The 16,578-nt window shown below is 41.0% G+C and overlaps 1 protein-coding gene across 6 annotated transcripts in view; it reads left to right on the top strand.

Moving 5' to 3' along the window:
* si:ch211-15d5.11 (nuclear receptor coactivator 7) overlaps positions 1 to 16,578 on the top strand; it is an 87,629-nt gene that overhangs the window by 42,173 nt on the left and 28,878 nt on the right. For all 6 annotated transcript variants that reach the window (XM_068006768.1, XM_068006769.1, XM_068006765.1 and 3 more), the window contains 4 exons: positions 1,326 to 1,469; positions 2,281 to 2,465; positions 6,486 to 7,261; positions 16,221 to 16,389. In XM_068006768.1, coding sequence (XP_067862869.1) covers positions 1,326 to 1,469; positions 2,281 to 2,465; positions 6,486 to 7,261; positions 16,221 to 16,389 — 1,274 coding nt within the window. The remainder of the gene's footprint in view (positions 1 to 1,325; positions 1,470 to 2,280; positions 2,466 to 6,485; positions 7,262 to 16,220; positions 16,390 to 16,578) is intronic.

Genomic DNA, 16,578 nt, shown 5'->3' with positions numbered 1-16,578 from the left:
AACTAGAGGACACAAATTTAAGATAATTGGCAAAAGAACCAGAGGGGAGATGAGGAGACATTTTTTGCGCTACAAGTTGTTATGATCTGGAATACGCTGCCTGAAAGGGTGGTGGAAGCAAATTCAATAGTAACTTTCAAAAGGGAATTGGATATATACTTGAAAAGGAAAAAGTTGCAGGGCTATGGGGAAAGAGCAGGGGAGTGGGACTAATTGAATAATTCTTTCAAAGAGCCGTCACAGGTACAATGAGCTGACAGGCCTCCTTCTGTGCTGTATGATTCTATAAGGTTACAATAATACTGCATCAGATAGGCTTTAGAACTTTGGGGTCTCTGCAGAGGCAATAACTTAATGAGGATCAATTCGCACTACATGGGTTGTATTATTGTAGGAGATTACTCCACTATTGAGGACAAGAGGAAGAGGGAAAACTGGCAGAATTGGACCCATCCCATGGAAATTGTAGAATGTTACAGCACAGACACAGACCATATGGCTCATCAAGTGTGATCCATCCTGCCCTCCTGCTTGGAGGAACTTTCCATGGAAAATACAGGGATAGAGGAAGGAAGGAACAAACAAAATGAGAGAAACAGAATAAAGGATGGTCTGGAGAAAATTTATAGACGTGTATGCAATCCATTCTTTATGATCTTGGTGGTGACATACGCTATGGGCCTTGGCCTTTCAACTAGGTTTCTCAGTTTAAAAAAAAAACTGCAGTCCTGCGGCTAAACTGTTTGTAAATGAAAAGAAAACAAGACCTATGGTGCTGTGTGCCACTTCTGTGGCTGTTTGTACTTTGCATCAAGGAGGAATGGGCACAAGGAGTAGCTTCTCAGATCACTTGCTATTCTCCCTGAAATTTACATGTGGGAATATTTTTTCCTCAAAAAATTATTCATGTAAAGGCATGTGATAGAATTACTCCTGTCTTGACAGGTATAGGGGTTCAAGCCATGTCTTCTATGCATTGCCTTAAATATGATTTTATTTGCAACCACGCAATGTACGATTAGCAGCTACAACCAAGAAACAATCTTAGCAACAAACTGGCCTGCGCCGCACTTTAGCTCAGAATTCCACTCCAAACGGAGACATAAAAATGAAAAGGGTCCAAACTACAGGTATTTACTTTCCTTCACACCAACATCCTTACAGAAATATTAAGCCCATGAGGTACGAAATAGTAAGAAAATAAATTGTGTAAAGTATTGGTAGGAATGATTAAATTCCAAAGTTATATTTTCCAAACATGCAGGGGAATAATGTAACCGGTGGGTGTATTACTGTGTTAGTAACAATCATTTTGTATTTTTCAGGATGCTGATTCAGCAGAAATGTCCAGTGTACAGTGGTGCAGCACACAACACTCCACTGCCAGTTCCTCATCTCCCATAAGGGACGAAATACCCTTTTCTGAAAGGTTCTTAAAAATCTGTTGCAAATATTTCACAGATGGAAAGGTAAAACGCTTTCTTTGTAACAGCAGATTTCATGTTACAAACACCTCAAACGCACTAATATTTTCAATGTAATGAGCATTTTTTTCTTTTGACTTGTAACAGCCAGGGTATTTTTGTTATGTGCTCAGCACATTTTACACACTGAACCTTGTCTGACCAAATACCCAGTCATATGGATTGAAGTAATAGAGTATACGAGCACTGAAATCTTCTTAATGCTATTGTGCTAGACAATTATATTTTCAGTATGTGTACCTGCACAACTGTGGCTTTATCTGGGTAGAGATTACACTTGACAGCAGGCACATTGTTATAGCAGAGCAGAGGGAGCTTTACTCTGCATCTGCCCATACCATATACTTGGAAGCGGGTTCAAAAAGTGGGAAAATTAACCCTTCCATAAGATTGATATCCCTCAGCCAGGCGTACACAAAAACTCCTTTTCCCATAAATAAAGTTGTGTGGTGTTCATTGTGAAATCCAATATTTAAATAGAAATATTAAACAATATAAGAGTGTGACTTTACTAAGTATTCTTGTATAACAATGGGTTTCCTACAAGTGAACTACAAATGGAAATTTTAGTTTGGCAAATGGAAACAAACTATTTTCGAAATATGCAATAAATTGGAGTACTTAATCATGAAATCGGGTGACAACTTTCAGAGTGGTTCCACGGCATTTTTACTCTTCAACTACCAAAAATAGATGATTTATATGACAGATTTTAATGTTTTGCTTTTAACCAAATAACTGGTTGCTTTGCAATAATCACTTTTCATTGTATTTACGCTTTCTGATCCGTCTGTAGGGTGTTGTAATGGGAGTCCTGTTTGTCACTCCAAAAAAGATCTTTTTTGACCCATACAAATCCCATCCTCTTGTCGTTGAAAATGGCTGTGAAGACTATTTCTTTGCCTGCAGCATGCAGTCAGTCATTTCAGCAGCGTCTCACAAAGATGTTTCTCAAATGAAGCTTTACATCTCTTCTCCCTTGTAAGTGATTTAAAATCAGACCATTTGAATCAGAATGTTTATTCCAGACTATCTTGATCTCAGTTCATTTCAAAAGTAATGTAAATGCACAGTCTGTGTTTATTCTGTAGTTGGTGATCTATGCTACATTGTATGCTTCATGGATGTTAAGTAGCACTTATACACATGATAAGAATACCGTTGTACACTTTTAGGGAACCTCACGACCCACAGAAATATTCTAAGCGAGATTATTGCGGAAACTGTACAAAATGTTTGAGGCGGGAGGGCCCGCAGCATGATTTTAAATTTCCCGCAGGAATGTGTGTGTCCCCTCTTGCAAAATTTATAGTGCACTAACAAAAGAGTTTTACGGCAGTTGATGCACAAAAAAGGGACTTCATCAGAGACCCCTGCCAGAAGGGAGTGTGCGTGTACACATCACATGAGGACAGGATCAGGCTTAGCTGCGATATATACCACAATTGTATTCTGGAGCCCTCACACGTGAATAATGACTACCTGAGTGAAATACCGAAACGCGAATGTTTCCTGTGGAACCATACCCAGTGAGGGAGTCAATGCCTTTGGAAAAGATGGGGAGAAAACTAGATCAGGGCCACCAATGTTTTAATAAAGCAACTGCTACTATTTTGCAGCTCTTGTATTCCAGTTTTAGTCAGCATTAATATATAGCAGTTATACTTTTATGATGGCAGTTAAAATGACAGTGGCTGATTAATTATTCCTTTCTCAGCAGTCTTTTACTCCGCTACTTAAAACACTTGATGCTGGTTTATTTACTGCTTCCACATGCTTTGTAAACATTTTTGAGAGGACTCATCGCTGCTATGTCAAACCCACTCCTGCAACATGATTAAGTAGTTAAATTGGCTTCAAAATTATGGTTTATTACATTTTATTCACAGGTTTTACTTTTGTTCAATCCTGAGAGTATAACAGTAGCTATATATTCATTACAACGTGTGGTTTGCGAAGTAGAAATGGCTAAAGCCCTATTTCCTCAGCACATTTTTGCAATTGATTGAGTCTAGCCATCTGATCCCCTGCAGTAAAAAAAATCCCAGCGATTCTAATGCTAAGATCAGTAGACATTCACTTGGCAGACCCAAGTTCAGGTCATTAACAGCATCTGTGAAGGTTTCCATTCACCTTAATCACATTTAAATTCTCACCCCTCTTCAAATCGAAGCTGAGGTTGCATGCAGCAAGCCATTGTAACATTTATTATGCTAACTACAATAAATTGTATATAGTTATCTTTGATATTGAAAATGTGCTCTTTGCAGCTTTATACTCTCATTACTTTTAATTAGAATCAATTATATTCCGTTTTATAAACTTTGCAGAGCAATTGCAGATCAGAACTGGAAGAAGAATATCGAGTTAGAGTGAACAGATTTGGGAGAGGACTCCTAGAGATTAGGCCAAATTAACATTGGGAAGAAAAGCAGACCCTAGAGAAAGGGGACAGAGCTAGAGAGAAGTCATATGGATCAGGACAAAGTCAAGGAAGAGGAGAAACACAGAACTTGAGGCAGAGTTTGACAAGAGTCAGAAGTAGAGTGGCAAGCTTGTGGCACAGTTAAAGGGAGCCTGGAGAGAAATCGTAGAGCTTGGGGCAGAGCCAGGAAAGGAAACACAGACAGAATTAGAGCTAAGAGTGGAAAAGAAAATTTGGCTAGGCTAAGAAAGTTAAAGAAGTGTTGGGAGATGAAGAGAGGAAAAGACAATTCATTCTTAAGTTACGTTCATTTAAGTGAATGGACTATTTTGTCTCACCTTCCTGACTGAAACTTGGAGTGATTCTGAAATTTTCCGTCTAATTTGAAATGATTGGATATATATTAAAGCAGAGGAAAGTACAAGGCTATGGGGAGAGAGAGGGGCAGTGGGATTAGTTTTGGTTTGCTTTAGCAAAGAGTCAGCACTGACACTGGGCTCGATTTTCACACCCCCGATCGGGTGCGTTCGTGGCGGGGGGGCTGCGAAAATCGGGGATTCCCGGGGCGGGTCTGGAGCCCGGCTCCAACCCGCCCACTTCCGGGTTCCCCAGTGATGCGCTGACATGCGCGCGCAGCCCCCACATGTGGGACACCCGCCGGCAATTAATGCCGGCGGGGTGCCACTTAAAGTATTTATTTAGGTATTTCAGGTTGTTTAGAGACCTGATTAACATGATATTTTAGGAGGGGTGGGATTTTGCAAACAACTGGGACTGTTTCCCGTACTGGGGGAAACACTCCCAGTTCAAATGGACGAGTTGCAGCCCTCAGCCTGTGGCAGCTGCAAAGGTCCATTTGACAGGTGGTGGGGGGGGAGACCCTCACTCATTGCAGGAGGCCACTCTGTCACTTGGGACAAAGTTTGGCCTCCACCACCCTCCTCTTAACAATAAAATTCACAAACTTGCACACTTACCCCGGTGTCCAGAAACATGTACCTACCTTGCGGACCCCCTCAGATGTACATCTTCTGGATGGGGGCCGCCGTAGCTGCAGTCATGACCTCCTTGGAGGACGAGCAGCATCACCAGCCTCGCCGGCCATGCCGTCTACCTCTGACACATGGAGCCCCACAACACAGTGCTGTGACACATCCACCTGCACAGCAGGAGTGAGGGCAACGGCACTACCCTCACCACCAGGTCTACAGACCGAGGCTCAGCTCCCTGGACCTCTCTGAGCAGCAGTGCACACGGAGGCTCAGAGTCAGTCGACATGTAGCCGTGGACATCTGCAGCCTCCTTCATGCCGAGCTGCTCCCGGCTGGCCCGAGCACCATCTTCTTACCTGTCGCTGTCAAAGTCACCACTGCCCTCAACAACTGCTCCTCCGCATCCTTCCAGGGTGCCACCGGGGACATCGCCGACGTCTCTCAGTCGTCTGCACAAAAGAGCCCTGCAAATACACCTACACCCAGTCTGCAGTGACACAATGGGTGGCATCAGTTGTGGGTCTTCGTAGTGATCCTCAGGAAAGGGCATTATTGCACAAACCGGACAAGATTTGCAAAGACGTGGCAGTAGTGGTGACAATATAATATGTTATGTGAGTTGATCAGAAATTAAATATAAGTAAAAACCATGACAAACCCTCAAACGCCCTTGTGCATCCCCTTCATGCTCACGACACGTTTGCCTTACGCTTCCTACTGCACATATTTGATGCATGCCCTGTGGCTGCAGCACAGGTAGTGGCAGGTTGAGTGAGGCTGACCATGAAAGAGATGCATGAGAGGGTGAGTATGAGATTGTATGAGGATTGGGTTGAGTGGCAGTGGCAGGATGAGTACTGGCGAGGCGAGTAAGGGCAGGTAAGATGAGGATGAGCTTTGAGTGGGTGTGAGGAGTGATGTGACAGAGTAGTGTTGGCAGTGCAGAAGGAGATGTGAGGTAGGGGTGGTGATGTGGCAGACGGAGTTTAGGGGAATGAGTAAATGTGCTCACTTCGGCTGACCTACTTAGGTGATTGAAGCGCCTCCTGCTCTGTATGCAGGTGGGCGATATGTTGGTAGTGCAGGTGACCTCCTCTGCCACCTCGAGCCAGGCCTTCTTGGTGGCAGAGGCAGGCCACTTCCTCACGCCCGCCGGGGGGAAGATCTCTGTCCTCCCCCTCATCCTCACCCCATCCAATAATACCTGGAGTGAGGCATCATTAAACCTGGGAGCAGCCTTCCCCCTGGGCTGCTCCATGCTGTAAATTTTCCTATTTTCTGCAGCATCAGTCAGTGGAGGACTGCCCCTTTAAATAGGGCTCCTCCAGCTGACAGCCTCAGTCCGCCCGCTGCGCAGCTTACCAGCGGGAAACCCGGAAGCACAGGTAAGTGGCTCCAATCAGCTTGCGATTCCGTGCGGAGCACCCCGATTTCACTGGGTGCTTTACCCACGCGCCCAGTCGACCCGCCGCCCTGCTAATATCGGGCCCAATGAGCCCAAATGGCCTCCCTCTATGGTTCTGTGTTAATTCTCAACTTTGTTTTGTGTAAATGGAACTTAAGGACTCTCTTTTTCTCCTGTAGAAGGAAAGTTTCTGTTCAATCTAACATACAACAGGCGGGAAAAAGTACGTCAAGCACCGACCAAAGGAAATCTCACCATGTCAGTACTGCAACTCAGATCAAAGGCAAACCCCAACCTACAGAGATCAACAAAATAAGTTTAATTCCCGCTGATCAAGAAGCTAGAACTTTGACCAAATGTATTGGCAGCTCCTGTTCTTGTCCAGATTCTCTTTGTCAAGTTAATGAGAAATCATTCGATGAAATTGCAAAATTACAGGACAGTGTAATGTATCTGGACCTGAAAGAAAATGGTAAAACTGAAAATAAAGACACACTGCCCTTTACAAACACAATGAAATGTGGAGGAGATAATTTAATTTCAGAGAATGGACACTGTTATTGTTACGAAAAATGTATAAGGGGAAAAAAATCAGAACCAAATGCAAATCATAATAGCAACCAACAGCTATCCCATATACTGACAGAGGAGGAGTTGCAGAAGGAAAACAAACTGGAGATACTCTGTGATTCAGTCAACAATACAGACGACAAAACCACATCCTTTTGTGAGATAAATCTGTCAGATCAAGGATGTCCAGAATACCTATGGTCTCACATGGCAGAGAATACAGGAGAGAATCTACTTTACCCTGAACTGTCTAGATTGAAGGCGGAAGAGGTCTGCTGTATAACGAACAAAGCCAAAGAAGATCAATTAAGAGTATATGGTAAACAGGACAACAAAGCAATTGATCAATTACCTGCACTGACAGAGAAACATGGATTGAAACAAGGTAAGAGACATATAAATGCACACTGGATTAATTCCAGTATCAATCATTCTATTATGTGAAGAAATGCTTCCTGACATCAGTCCTAGACTTGCCTTTTAACAGTTTGTATCTATCCAACTTATCCTGCAGTCATAGTCGAACTTTAAGTAGTGCTCAGGATCAACCTTGGCATACCTCTATAAGGTACTCTCTGATTTTCCTTCTTTCATGTCTGAAGGGTCTATTATCTTCTAACCTTTCCTCATAATTCAGTCCTCTAACACCAAAATGGTGCAGTTATATATAAGCAAATGAAAGCTGTCTCATTTTTTTTTCATGCTTGCATGAGTGGACTGTTTTGCACATACTTGTTTAAATTCCCTTGTCAGCAATGTGCAAAGTTTTATTTTAAATGCTCCATTACCATAATGTTTTGGGGAATGCAGAAACTGTAAACCTGGCATGACCAGGTCTCACACTGCCCCTCCCCCAGCTCAACTGTAACCCAGGGTCAAAACCAAACAAAACCTTGGCCCTTAAGCACACTCTGCTCCCAGCGTAGCAGCACCAGCAAAACCAAGATACCAGTGTATCCAATGTATTCTCCTGCATACGCCATGCAAATTATACGCTGACCTCACAAGATATGGATTATGTACAATCACTGCATAAAATGTGTATAGTTTTTCTCTTTTTTTAAAAAAGATTTTTTTTTAAAATTGAAAAGAAACTCTATAGAGAAGACAATCATTCACTAAAGGCTCTTCTATATTCAAGCACCACTTTAAGGAGGCAATGGTGCACCGGCCCCCAGGCACCACTCTCTCCTATTTACATTTCCATCTGGCGCCATTATCCATCAGATGCCAGCAGGAGTGAATATAGTTGCAGCTTGTAGGAGCAATGAAAAAGGTAGTGTTGGTCGAACAAGTTTTAACTGCAGCTAATGGCGAGATTATCGTGCATTTGCTGTCAGCTGCAGTTTCTGCCGGATTTTGCACTGAGCGGCGAACGAGCAGCACAGCCTTACGTTAGACTTGCACTTGCCCATGGACTTTCTATGGGCTTTCGTACGGCAAGTTGCTGTCAGCCAACCATCCAAAAAGCATGGCGCCCTCTACAGGGCATCTGGGACCTGTGTGCACAGGGCAAGCAGCTATGTATCTCCTTAACCAATCATATTGAAGAATCGTTAATGGGCAGCGCAGAGTCTGAACCAGGAAATGTCAGTTAGAATAGTGACTTCAATGTCAAATCAGGTACAGAAAGCCAAATAAAGAGAGGGAAAGAAAGATTGGATTGAGAGACAGATAAGAGACAGAAAGAAAAAAAAAAATTTTTAAATTTCCAACAATAATTAAAAGCTGAAGGAATGAGACTCCACACTTGTGAAAGTTAATTTTTAGTGCTTGGCAGTAATTAAGACTTACCACGCGTTAAAATGGTACTTACACTGGAATAGACAAGCCCTAACTTTTTTGGCACGTTTAGTCCATCTATGAGGTAAGTACAGGAACTTCACTCCGTTAAAAAGATTTGAACGGTGAGTCAGACAGCGAGATGCCGTTTTCGCACAGCTTTTGGAGGAGCAGGGCATCTCAGCCGGCAACTTCCGGATTTCCACATTTAGCTGCGCAGGTGCGGTCGCTGGAGCTGCTGTCCGATTTGCACCTAGATAATGGTGAGCGATCTTACAGCAAAATCCGGCCCCTTAATGACTTAAATTAGCAAAATTGTGTCAACAAGGTGTAATTTCATAAGATTTAATCTCCCTTTTACTTTCCCATTACTGTACTGATTGAGATTTTAACAACTCATGAGAATAGCACTATTATTAAAGGAATTAGACTGGAAATGAGATAACAGGCTTCATAACGGAGATATAACATTTTGAAAGCATTAAAATGATTAGGCATTTAAAAAAAAAAGAATCATTTACTTTAAATGGGAGAATGGAATATTTGAAAATTATAATTAACCTTGGACTGCTAGCATATAAAGGTTGGTTTCTTAGATTTTCAAATCACACATCAAGAAATTGAAAGAATCACTAATGAGTCTGCAATAAAGCTGCTCAAATATCAGGAGTGAGTGCATTCATTTAATATTAACACCATGGAATTAAAATAAACGGAAAACACTATTTTAAATAAAAAATGTAAACACTCTGCTCCTATTTGTCATATTTTCCCTTTGATCTGTTCACCCTTCTCTACTCTCTCTCCCATTCTTATTGTTTCAACTGGACAACACTCTTCCAAAGTGCTCTAACATTAATTCCTGCTTATTATTTCATCTTTGCAGTAAAAGCTAAACTTCAATGTGAACGTTTCCCACTTACTGAGAAAAAACACTTATGGTCTTGGAGAAATTTATTTTAGGTATAACACTAGTGGTGGAAGTGCTGTCTCCCTTCATAATTATAAGAAAACTAGGGAAATGGCATCTGAAGAACACTTTTGCATTGATGTTCCACCTCATTGATGGTATTTAGAGGCAAAGTTGGACTTTGATCATTATTTGAAATAGAAAATTCAACACAACCTTAAAAAAAGAGTAGGTACATCTATTGGAAAATTGCAATGAACTTGGTGTTAAATTTACTAAAATAAAAATTATTTTTTCTTCTAATTTTTTTCTTCCATTCTCCCCTTCTCTCCCGAACATGCCAACTCTTGCTGGTTCAATAGGCTTTAACAGTCCTCCTTGCCCAAGTGGCCATTCCCCATCTGAAGCTAGAAAAATGAAAGTTTGCAGCCCATTTGACCATGAAAGGCATCACAGCCAAGCACGATTCTGTCCTCACTCATGCACTTTCCAGCAGGAGTCAATGGATAATGATTGGAAGCAGGAAGCTTGGCTGATTTTACCCCAGACCAATTGTAGCACTTCATCTGCTGCCTGGTTGAGATCAGCCAACTCAGCATGGATTCTTCCCACCACTACTGCAATTGTCCGTATTCCTTTTTTCTGAGGCCTTTTTAGTATTCCTATTACTGTCTTCAGTTATCCCCAACCATTTTTAAACTTCCCTACTCTCCTGACAATAAATAATTCAGTCTTGTCAACCTCTGAAATTGGCTGTCCCACATCAGAACACTTTATGCATGAACAGTTAAAATGCCGCATGGTAACTACACAACTGTGTTCTGCTGTTGTTCTAATTTAATCGCAAAGTTCTCTGTCTTGCTCAGCTTGTTGCCCTGGGTGGGGATGGGTGTCACAGGCAAGCCTGTACCTGTCCTCGCTCAACAATCACACATGTGTGCTTCCAACAGGCATCACTAGGTAGCAATCAGGAGCAAGAACCCTAGAAAATGTTGCTATCTGTAACTCAGGGGCGCCAAAACCAATTGTAGATCAGCTGATTCAGCGTTGACCAAAGATCAAACTGGGACCTTTCTATTGGTATGACTCAGTTATACACTACTTTTACCAACAAAACCAGCTTTATCTAATATTGGAAAACTTATCTGCACCAGGTATGAAAGAAACAACATAAACATTACTTATTGATAATTGACTTAACAATATTTCAGTACATTTGATAACACAGTTACTACATGAGATTACAGCATTCTGTAGTTTCTGATCCAATCACACTGTTTTTAATCAGCCAATATCTCCTTAATCAGTAACCATGTACACAGAGGTATACAAAGAAAATATTTTCTTAAGGTTTTATCTCAGACTTCTCAAAATAATACATTTGTCAACATTATAAATGCTAACAGAAACACATCATTAGCAATCACTTCTTTAAACTGAATGTTTAAGCAGAGATTGAGACATCCAGAGAAAATACTAACATTGAGACATCCAGAGAAAATAATCAACAAAGTTAGAGAAGCAGCATTACACAAACACCATAAGTTTCTTCTAATGGTACAGTTGTACTTCAGGGACCATCCAACATTTGTACCTGCTTTTAGAGCATAGTGAGTGGGCAGCACTGAGCTATACTACACACTTGTACCCCTCTGCAGACAGGGGAAATCAAAGCTTTTTGCATGTGTCCTTAAATGAACATGCAGAGCTTGGCTGACTGGCACTCAAAAAAAAGTCAACTCTTTTCTAAAATTGGAAACTCAAAAGCAGCCCAGGAATTGAATCTAGGTTTCTATGGTTTGTGTAATTTAGCAATACACTGTTGGTATCTTAATATACCAGGCTATAGGGAAGACTGTATGGTAAATTCGCCAATCTCATGCTAATGGTGAGGCGACCACCCTCAAAAGGGAGCATAGGTCAGACAATCAGAATTACAATGTTGAAGCCTTATCCCTGCCCAAGCTCCCTTCAAGTGTAGCTCTCTGCTGGCAGAGTGGATTCCGTAAATTTATCCTACTGCATTAATCAAATAATCAAAGTCATAGTCCCATTTTGTTACACAGCAATCATAAGATTATAGATGAACAGTAGTTAGTTATCAGCAAGACCAACACCCTAGAGCCCAGTCAGTGCTTTGGCCTCCCAAAATGTACAGTTCTGGCCTTGTACGTACTACTGGGTGATGTCAGCAAAGCACAGTTTTACTCTACTGATTGATACAAATCCAGGCAAACAAAGTCCATCAGCACCAGTCCTTTCTACACAGTACAGTGTAAATAGGAAAGTCACAATCATCAATACCAAAAGAATAGTGACCAGGGTCGCTCTGTGTGCTAATCTAAATGGGACTTAATCCATCATTAAAAGAAGGGCTGGTTGATGGGCCTATGTCCTTGGCTGGTTTTATCTCTGCTTCAGCTTCCAGCCAATACTCCAAAGTTATAAACTGCTTTTATATTGGCGCCGTTTTAGCTTGGATTCCAGGAGGCTGGAGTCCGTGAGCTGGCTCTGACTGTTTACAATGCTAAATCCAGCTCTCTTAAACCACAGATAAATCCATGAGAAACTTTCATCTACAAGTCTGCCCTCGGGATAAGGGAACTGAATTCAGTTGAATAACGCCCAGAGTTAGCTCATGGATGCCAGTCCCCACAAATCCAAACTAAGAGATTGGTAATATAATAGCAGCTATAGATAGCTAAAATGTATCAGGTGGTAATGAATTCGAAGGTAAAGAAAGAATTTGCATTTTTATCATGCCTTTCACAACCTCAGAGCGCCTTACAGCCAATTAAGTACTTTTGAAGTGTAATCACTGTTGTAATGTAGGAAATTCAGCAGTGTTTTGTGAACTCATGAGTTTTAACATATCCATGCCATGAGGCAAAGCTGAGTTCTGAGCCCAGAAATTCCTCTGGAGAGCATTTGGGAGAAGGGGAGAATCAGGGTGGGGTGGAGCATTCACCCGTCCCACTGATACACTCCTGACCCTGTCCCAAATTCCAAGACCAAGGCAATTTGCATATTTTGAGTGTGTGCCTGCGCCATTTGCGGTGCAACTGCTAAATGGAATAGAAAAGGTTAATTCTGAGCACTAGTTTAACTATGGCTGTGTTACAGGTGGGGGCGGGGGCTTGGGTGCTCTGCACTCCAAAAGGAGGTGATGGTCCGTCAGACAACAACAAAGTTTCTAATCCACTTGGCAGAAAATTATTCCCAAATCATTTCAAAATAAAGTACAATTCATTAATACTGAATGGCTGATAGTGATCTAACAATAATGCAAAACATTATTCAGTTTAATCGTTGTAGTACACAAGGTCAAACAACAGTATTAGATTATTAGTAACAGCCTTCCTTTCACGTAGCTGGATCATGATTCATCTATAATTACATCAAGACCTTCGTTCGGTCTGTTAGTAAAGACCAAGGGCAATTTTTATAGTCCTTTTCAAAACAGATAATTGATTTCCAATTGTGTGAACATGTTGGGACCTTGTTTGGTTTGGATATCGAGGTAATCAGTGATAGTTTTATGTGCAGTAATTGTAATTCAACAATGATTGTATTCAGACATTCCATTAATCTGGAACGATCTGGAATGCACTGCCTGAAAGGGTGGTGGAAGCAGATTCATTAGTAACTTTCAAAAGGGAATTAGATAAATACTTGAAGGGAAAAAATTTACAGGGCTACGGGGAAAGAGGCTAATTGGGTAGCTCTTTCAAAGAGCCGACACAGGCACAATGGGACGAATGGCCTCCTCCTGTGCTGTGCCTACTATGATAATGAGATAATGGCCAAAATGTAAGAATCAGAGTTTAAAGCAAAGGTAATATTTCAATGTAATACTCCTCTCTGCCCCTTCCCAATCTATGTAAGGACATATATTTCACATTAATTATGCCCACCCTACCCCCATTTCTGGTCTTCACCCACAACAGCATTGAACCAGTGAACCTGATCAGAATCTTTCTAAGTCAGGTATATCACAGTACCAAGAGAGGAATTAAATTTGCAGTTTAAATGTCTCCTACAGGGTTGAAGCTTTTAAACACCTTCCTAGTTCGTTGGTGGGGGAGGGGGTTTACTCTGATAATATTCCACTTCCACACTTAACTACTTCTTTACCAAGAGCAGTTGTCCTCCAATTTAAATATATTGAATCCTTGTTTGTTTTGGGTATCAGTGGGGGAGGGGGCAATAGCTTACTCTGATAATATTCTACTTCCACACTTAACTACTTTTTTACCAATAGCAGTTGTCCATCAGTTTATATATTGAATCCTTGTTTGTTTTGTGTATCAGATCAACTTTTCTTTTATAGCAGTTGTTAACTCCCCTTTCTTAATGGCATAATTCCACACGGTCTTACGTCCTCAAAATATTATGGAATTTTATGGTTATTTCATCATTACCAGGTATTATCATTCAATTATTAAAACAAATTTCTTGGGGGATGTGGGGATTTTCAAACGATTGAACACAAAAGCAAAATGGACAGTTTTGCAATATTACCACCATTCAATTCTAGTCAAACCAATAATACTCTCATTTTAGCTCCCCTAGATTTCTTCATATTATCAAAATTTAACTCAGTTGTTTGGAAATTTGCCCCTATTTTAACTACACAGATAAAAAGCATACTTTATATCCTACATTACAACAGTGGCTACACTTCAAAAGTACTTCACTGGCTATAAAGTGCTTTGGGGCGTTCTGAGGTCATGAAAGGCGCTATATAAATGCAAGTTCTTTCTTTACTTATGCATAAGAGCGCAAGATAGTTATGGATGAGGAAGGCCGTTTGGCCCTTCTATAGTGTTCCCATTGCAGTATCCAATTGTTTCTTAACTTCAAGGGTTTTTGCCTCCACTACTCTACCTGATGCTCTATATCACATGTTAATCACTCTCTGTGTTAAGAATTCCCTGAAACATTATATTTCACTAGTTTGAACCTTTGCCCCCTGGTCCTACTCTCACAACCTAATTTAAAGTAATACTCTGAACTTACCTTCTCCATTCCCTTAATTATCTTGTCTACCTCTATAAAATCACTCCTCAGATGCTTCTTTTCCAGGCTGAAATCCCAAATTTCTGCACTTTCTTCATAACTAAAGCTTTTGACATCAGGAACCACTCTCGTGGCTCTTCTCTGCACTGCCTCCAGCGCTTGAATGTCTCCTTAGTGCCTCAGCGACCAGATTTGGACACAAGCTTTGAATATATAGTCTGACCAGAGAATCATATTTTGATTACAACCTCCTCTGACTTGTATTCTACTCTTTTGACTATGCATTTCAACATTCTATTGGTTTTTATTCCATTAATAAAGTGGGAATTGTAGCCCATTTATACACAAAATTAAAAAATATTCTTAACCCAGCATTTTCTCCAAACAAAATAATGGTAAATTGTGGCATGCAAACCAGAAATTAATAACAATGGCCCTTTCAACTGTGAAATAGTAACTCAGAAAGCTTTATAGTAACAGTCACACATTATTACATCCTGTTCTATCTTGACCAGATAAAAGATTTATTGTCACAGTGTTCTCATCTTTTAAAATTGTGTTTATATTTTTCCTGTAGACTCTTGGTTGATGCCCAGTATTTTATTTTTGTTAACTTTCATTTTTCCTTTCTTGAAGGCAGTGACTGGTGCTGGTTGACCTCCAGTACCTTGCCCAAGTGGTCATTCTTCATGTGTGAGCCTAGGCAGTGAATGTTGACAAGCAGCTCAATTATGAGGGGCATTGCAGCTGGGCCTGATCCTGTTCTCACCATGCATCTTCAGCAAGAGTTACTGAATAGCAATCAGAAATCTTTTTAAAAACTGGCTCCTCTGCTGAATTCTAGACGTGGACTCTAGACCTGGACACTGGACAGTAACCGATTACTGTTGCACCAGAAGCAGCTCTGATAGGTCCAATGCCCACTTCTCGAAATCAGCGGGGATTCAAATATCTCCCCTCCCCCCTCGACGCTGTGCTGAGATAACCTCATAATGAACCTCTCTCCTCTGGCTAAACGAGGCTACATCGGAGGCTCTTGTTCTTGGCCACCAGCCGTTGTCGTGCAACCCCCCCCCCCGATAACCTCAGTGCAGCCCCCCCCCCCCCCCAGTTTTGGAACCTCTGGCCTATAAGAATCTGGTTTGCTGTGTGTTATTTTCTGCCACCCAGACTGGTGGAAATCCCATGCAAGTTCCAATATGCCAGCTATTGCAATTGTTAGATCTGGGCTACATTGTAAGTGGAAGGCAGAAAGTAACAGACACAGATGCCAGAACATCAAGGATCTGGAATTATTGTTAGGTCATTTAAATGAAAAACCCGACCTGGAACTGCTGCTAATTTTGATTGTATCAGTGTGATGTGGTTGGTGTTAAAGCTGTCACCATAATTCCCATTACTACTTTCCTTATGGACTGAAACTGGGCTTTCAATGTAATTCATCAATAAGGTAATCAGTATTGCAAGTTTATGTTTAAAATGTTCAAAAGCTGTTTGCAAAGCAAGCTCGGTGCATCAGTGGTCTAGTCACTAAAAGTACTATTGTGTGCTTATTTCCCTTCTATCTCTACTTAATCAATACTTCATTGTATAAACCAACTGAATAATTATAAAAATTGATTTATCATTGCAGACCTGCATCATTCTAAAGATGATGAAGACAAACTTCGATTGATGTTTTTATGCCTGAAGGTCAGACTTCCCATGAAAAGAACAAATTCACTTCAGTTTGGAGTGACTACACCTCAAGATATGGGCCAGAACAAATCTGAAGAATACTGGTTTGCAATGTCGCAGGAAAAGTGAGTTCATAAATGGGAATACATTTCCCTTAACAGTACTAACAAAACCTGCTGCTTATGCTCTTCCACACACAACTATCAAATAGGTTAGTTATGCTAGTTAAGGTCTTTTATATATGATATAAATATTGTAAATCCTAGCCATGAGTTGCATACTATATATTTATATCCTGTTCCTTTTATCAAAGT

The sequence above is a fragment of the Heptranchias perlo genome, chromosome 26 (genome assembly GCF_035084215.1).
Source record: "Heptranchias perlo isolate sHepPer1 chromosome 26, sHepPer1.hap1, whole genome shotgun sequence".
NCBI lineage: Eukaryota > Metazoa > Chordata > Chondrichthyes > Hexanchiformes > Hexanchidae > Heptranchias > Heptranchias perlo.
This window is presented reverse-complemented; position numbering and strand designations above follow the sequence as displayed.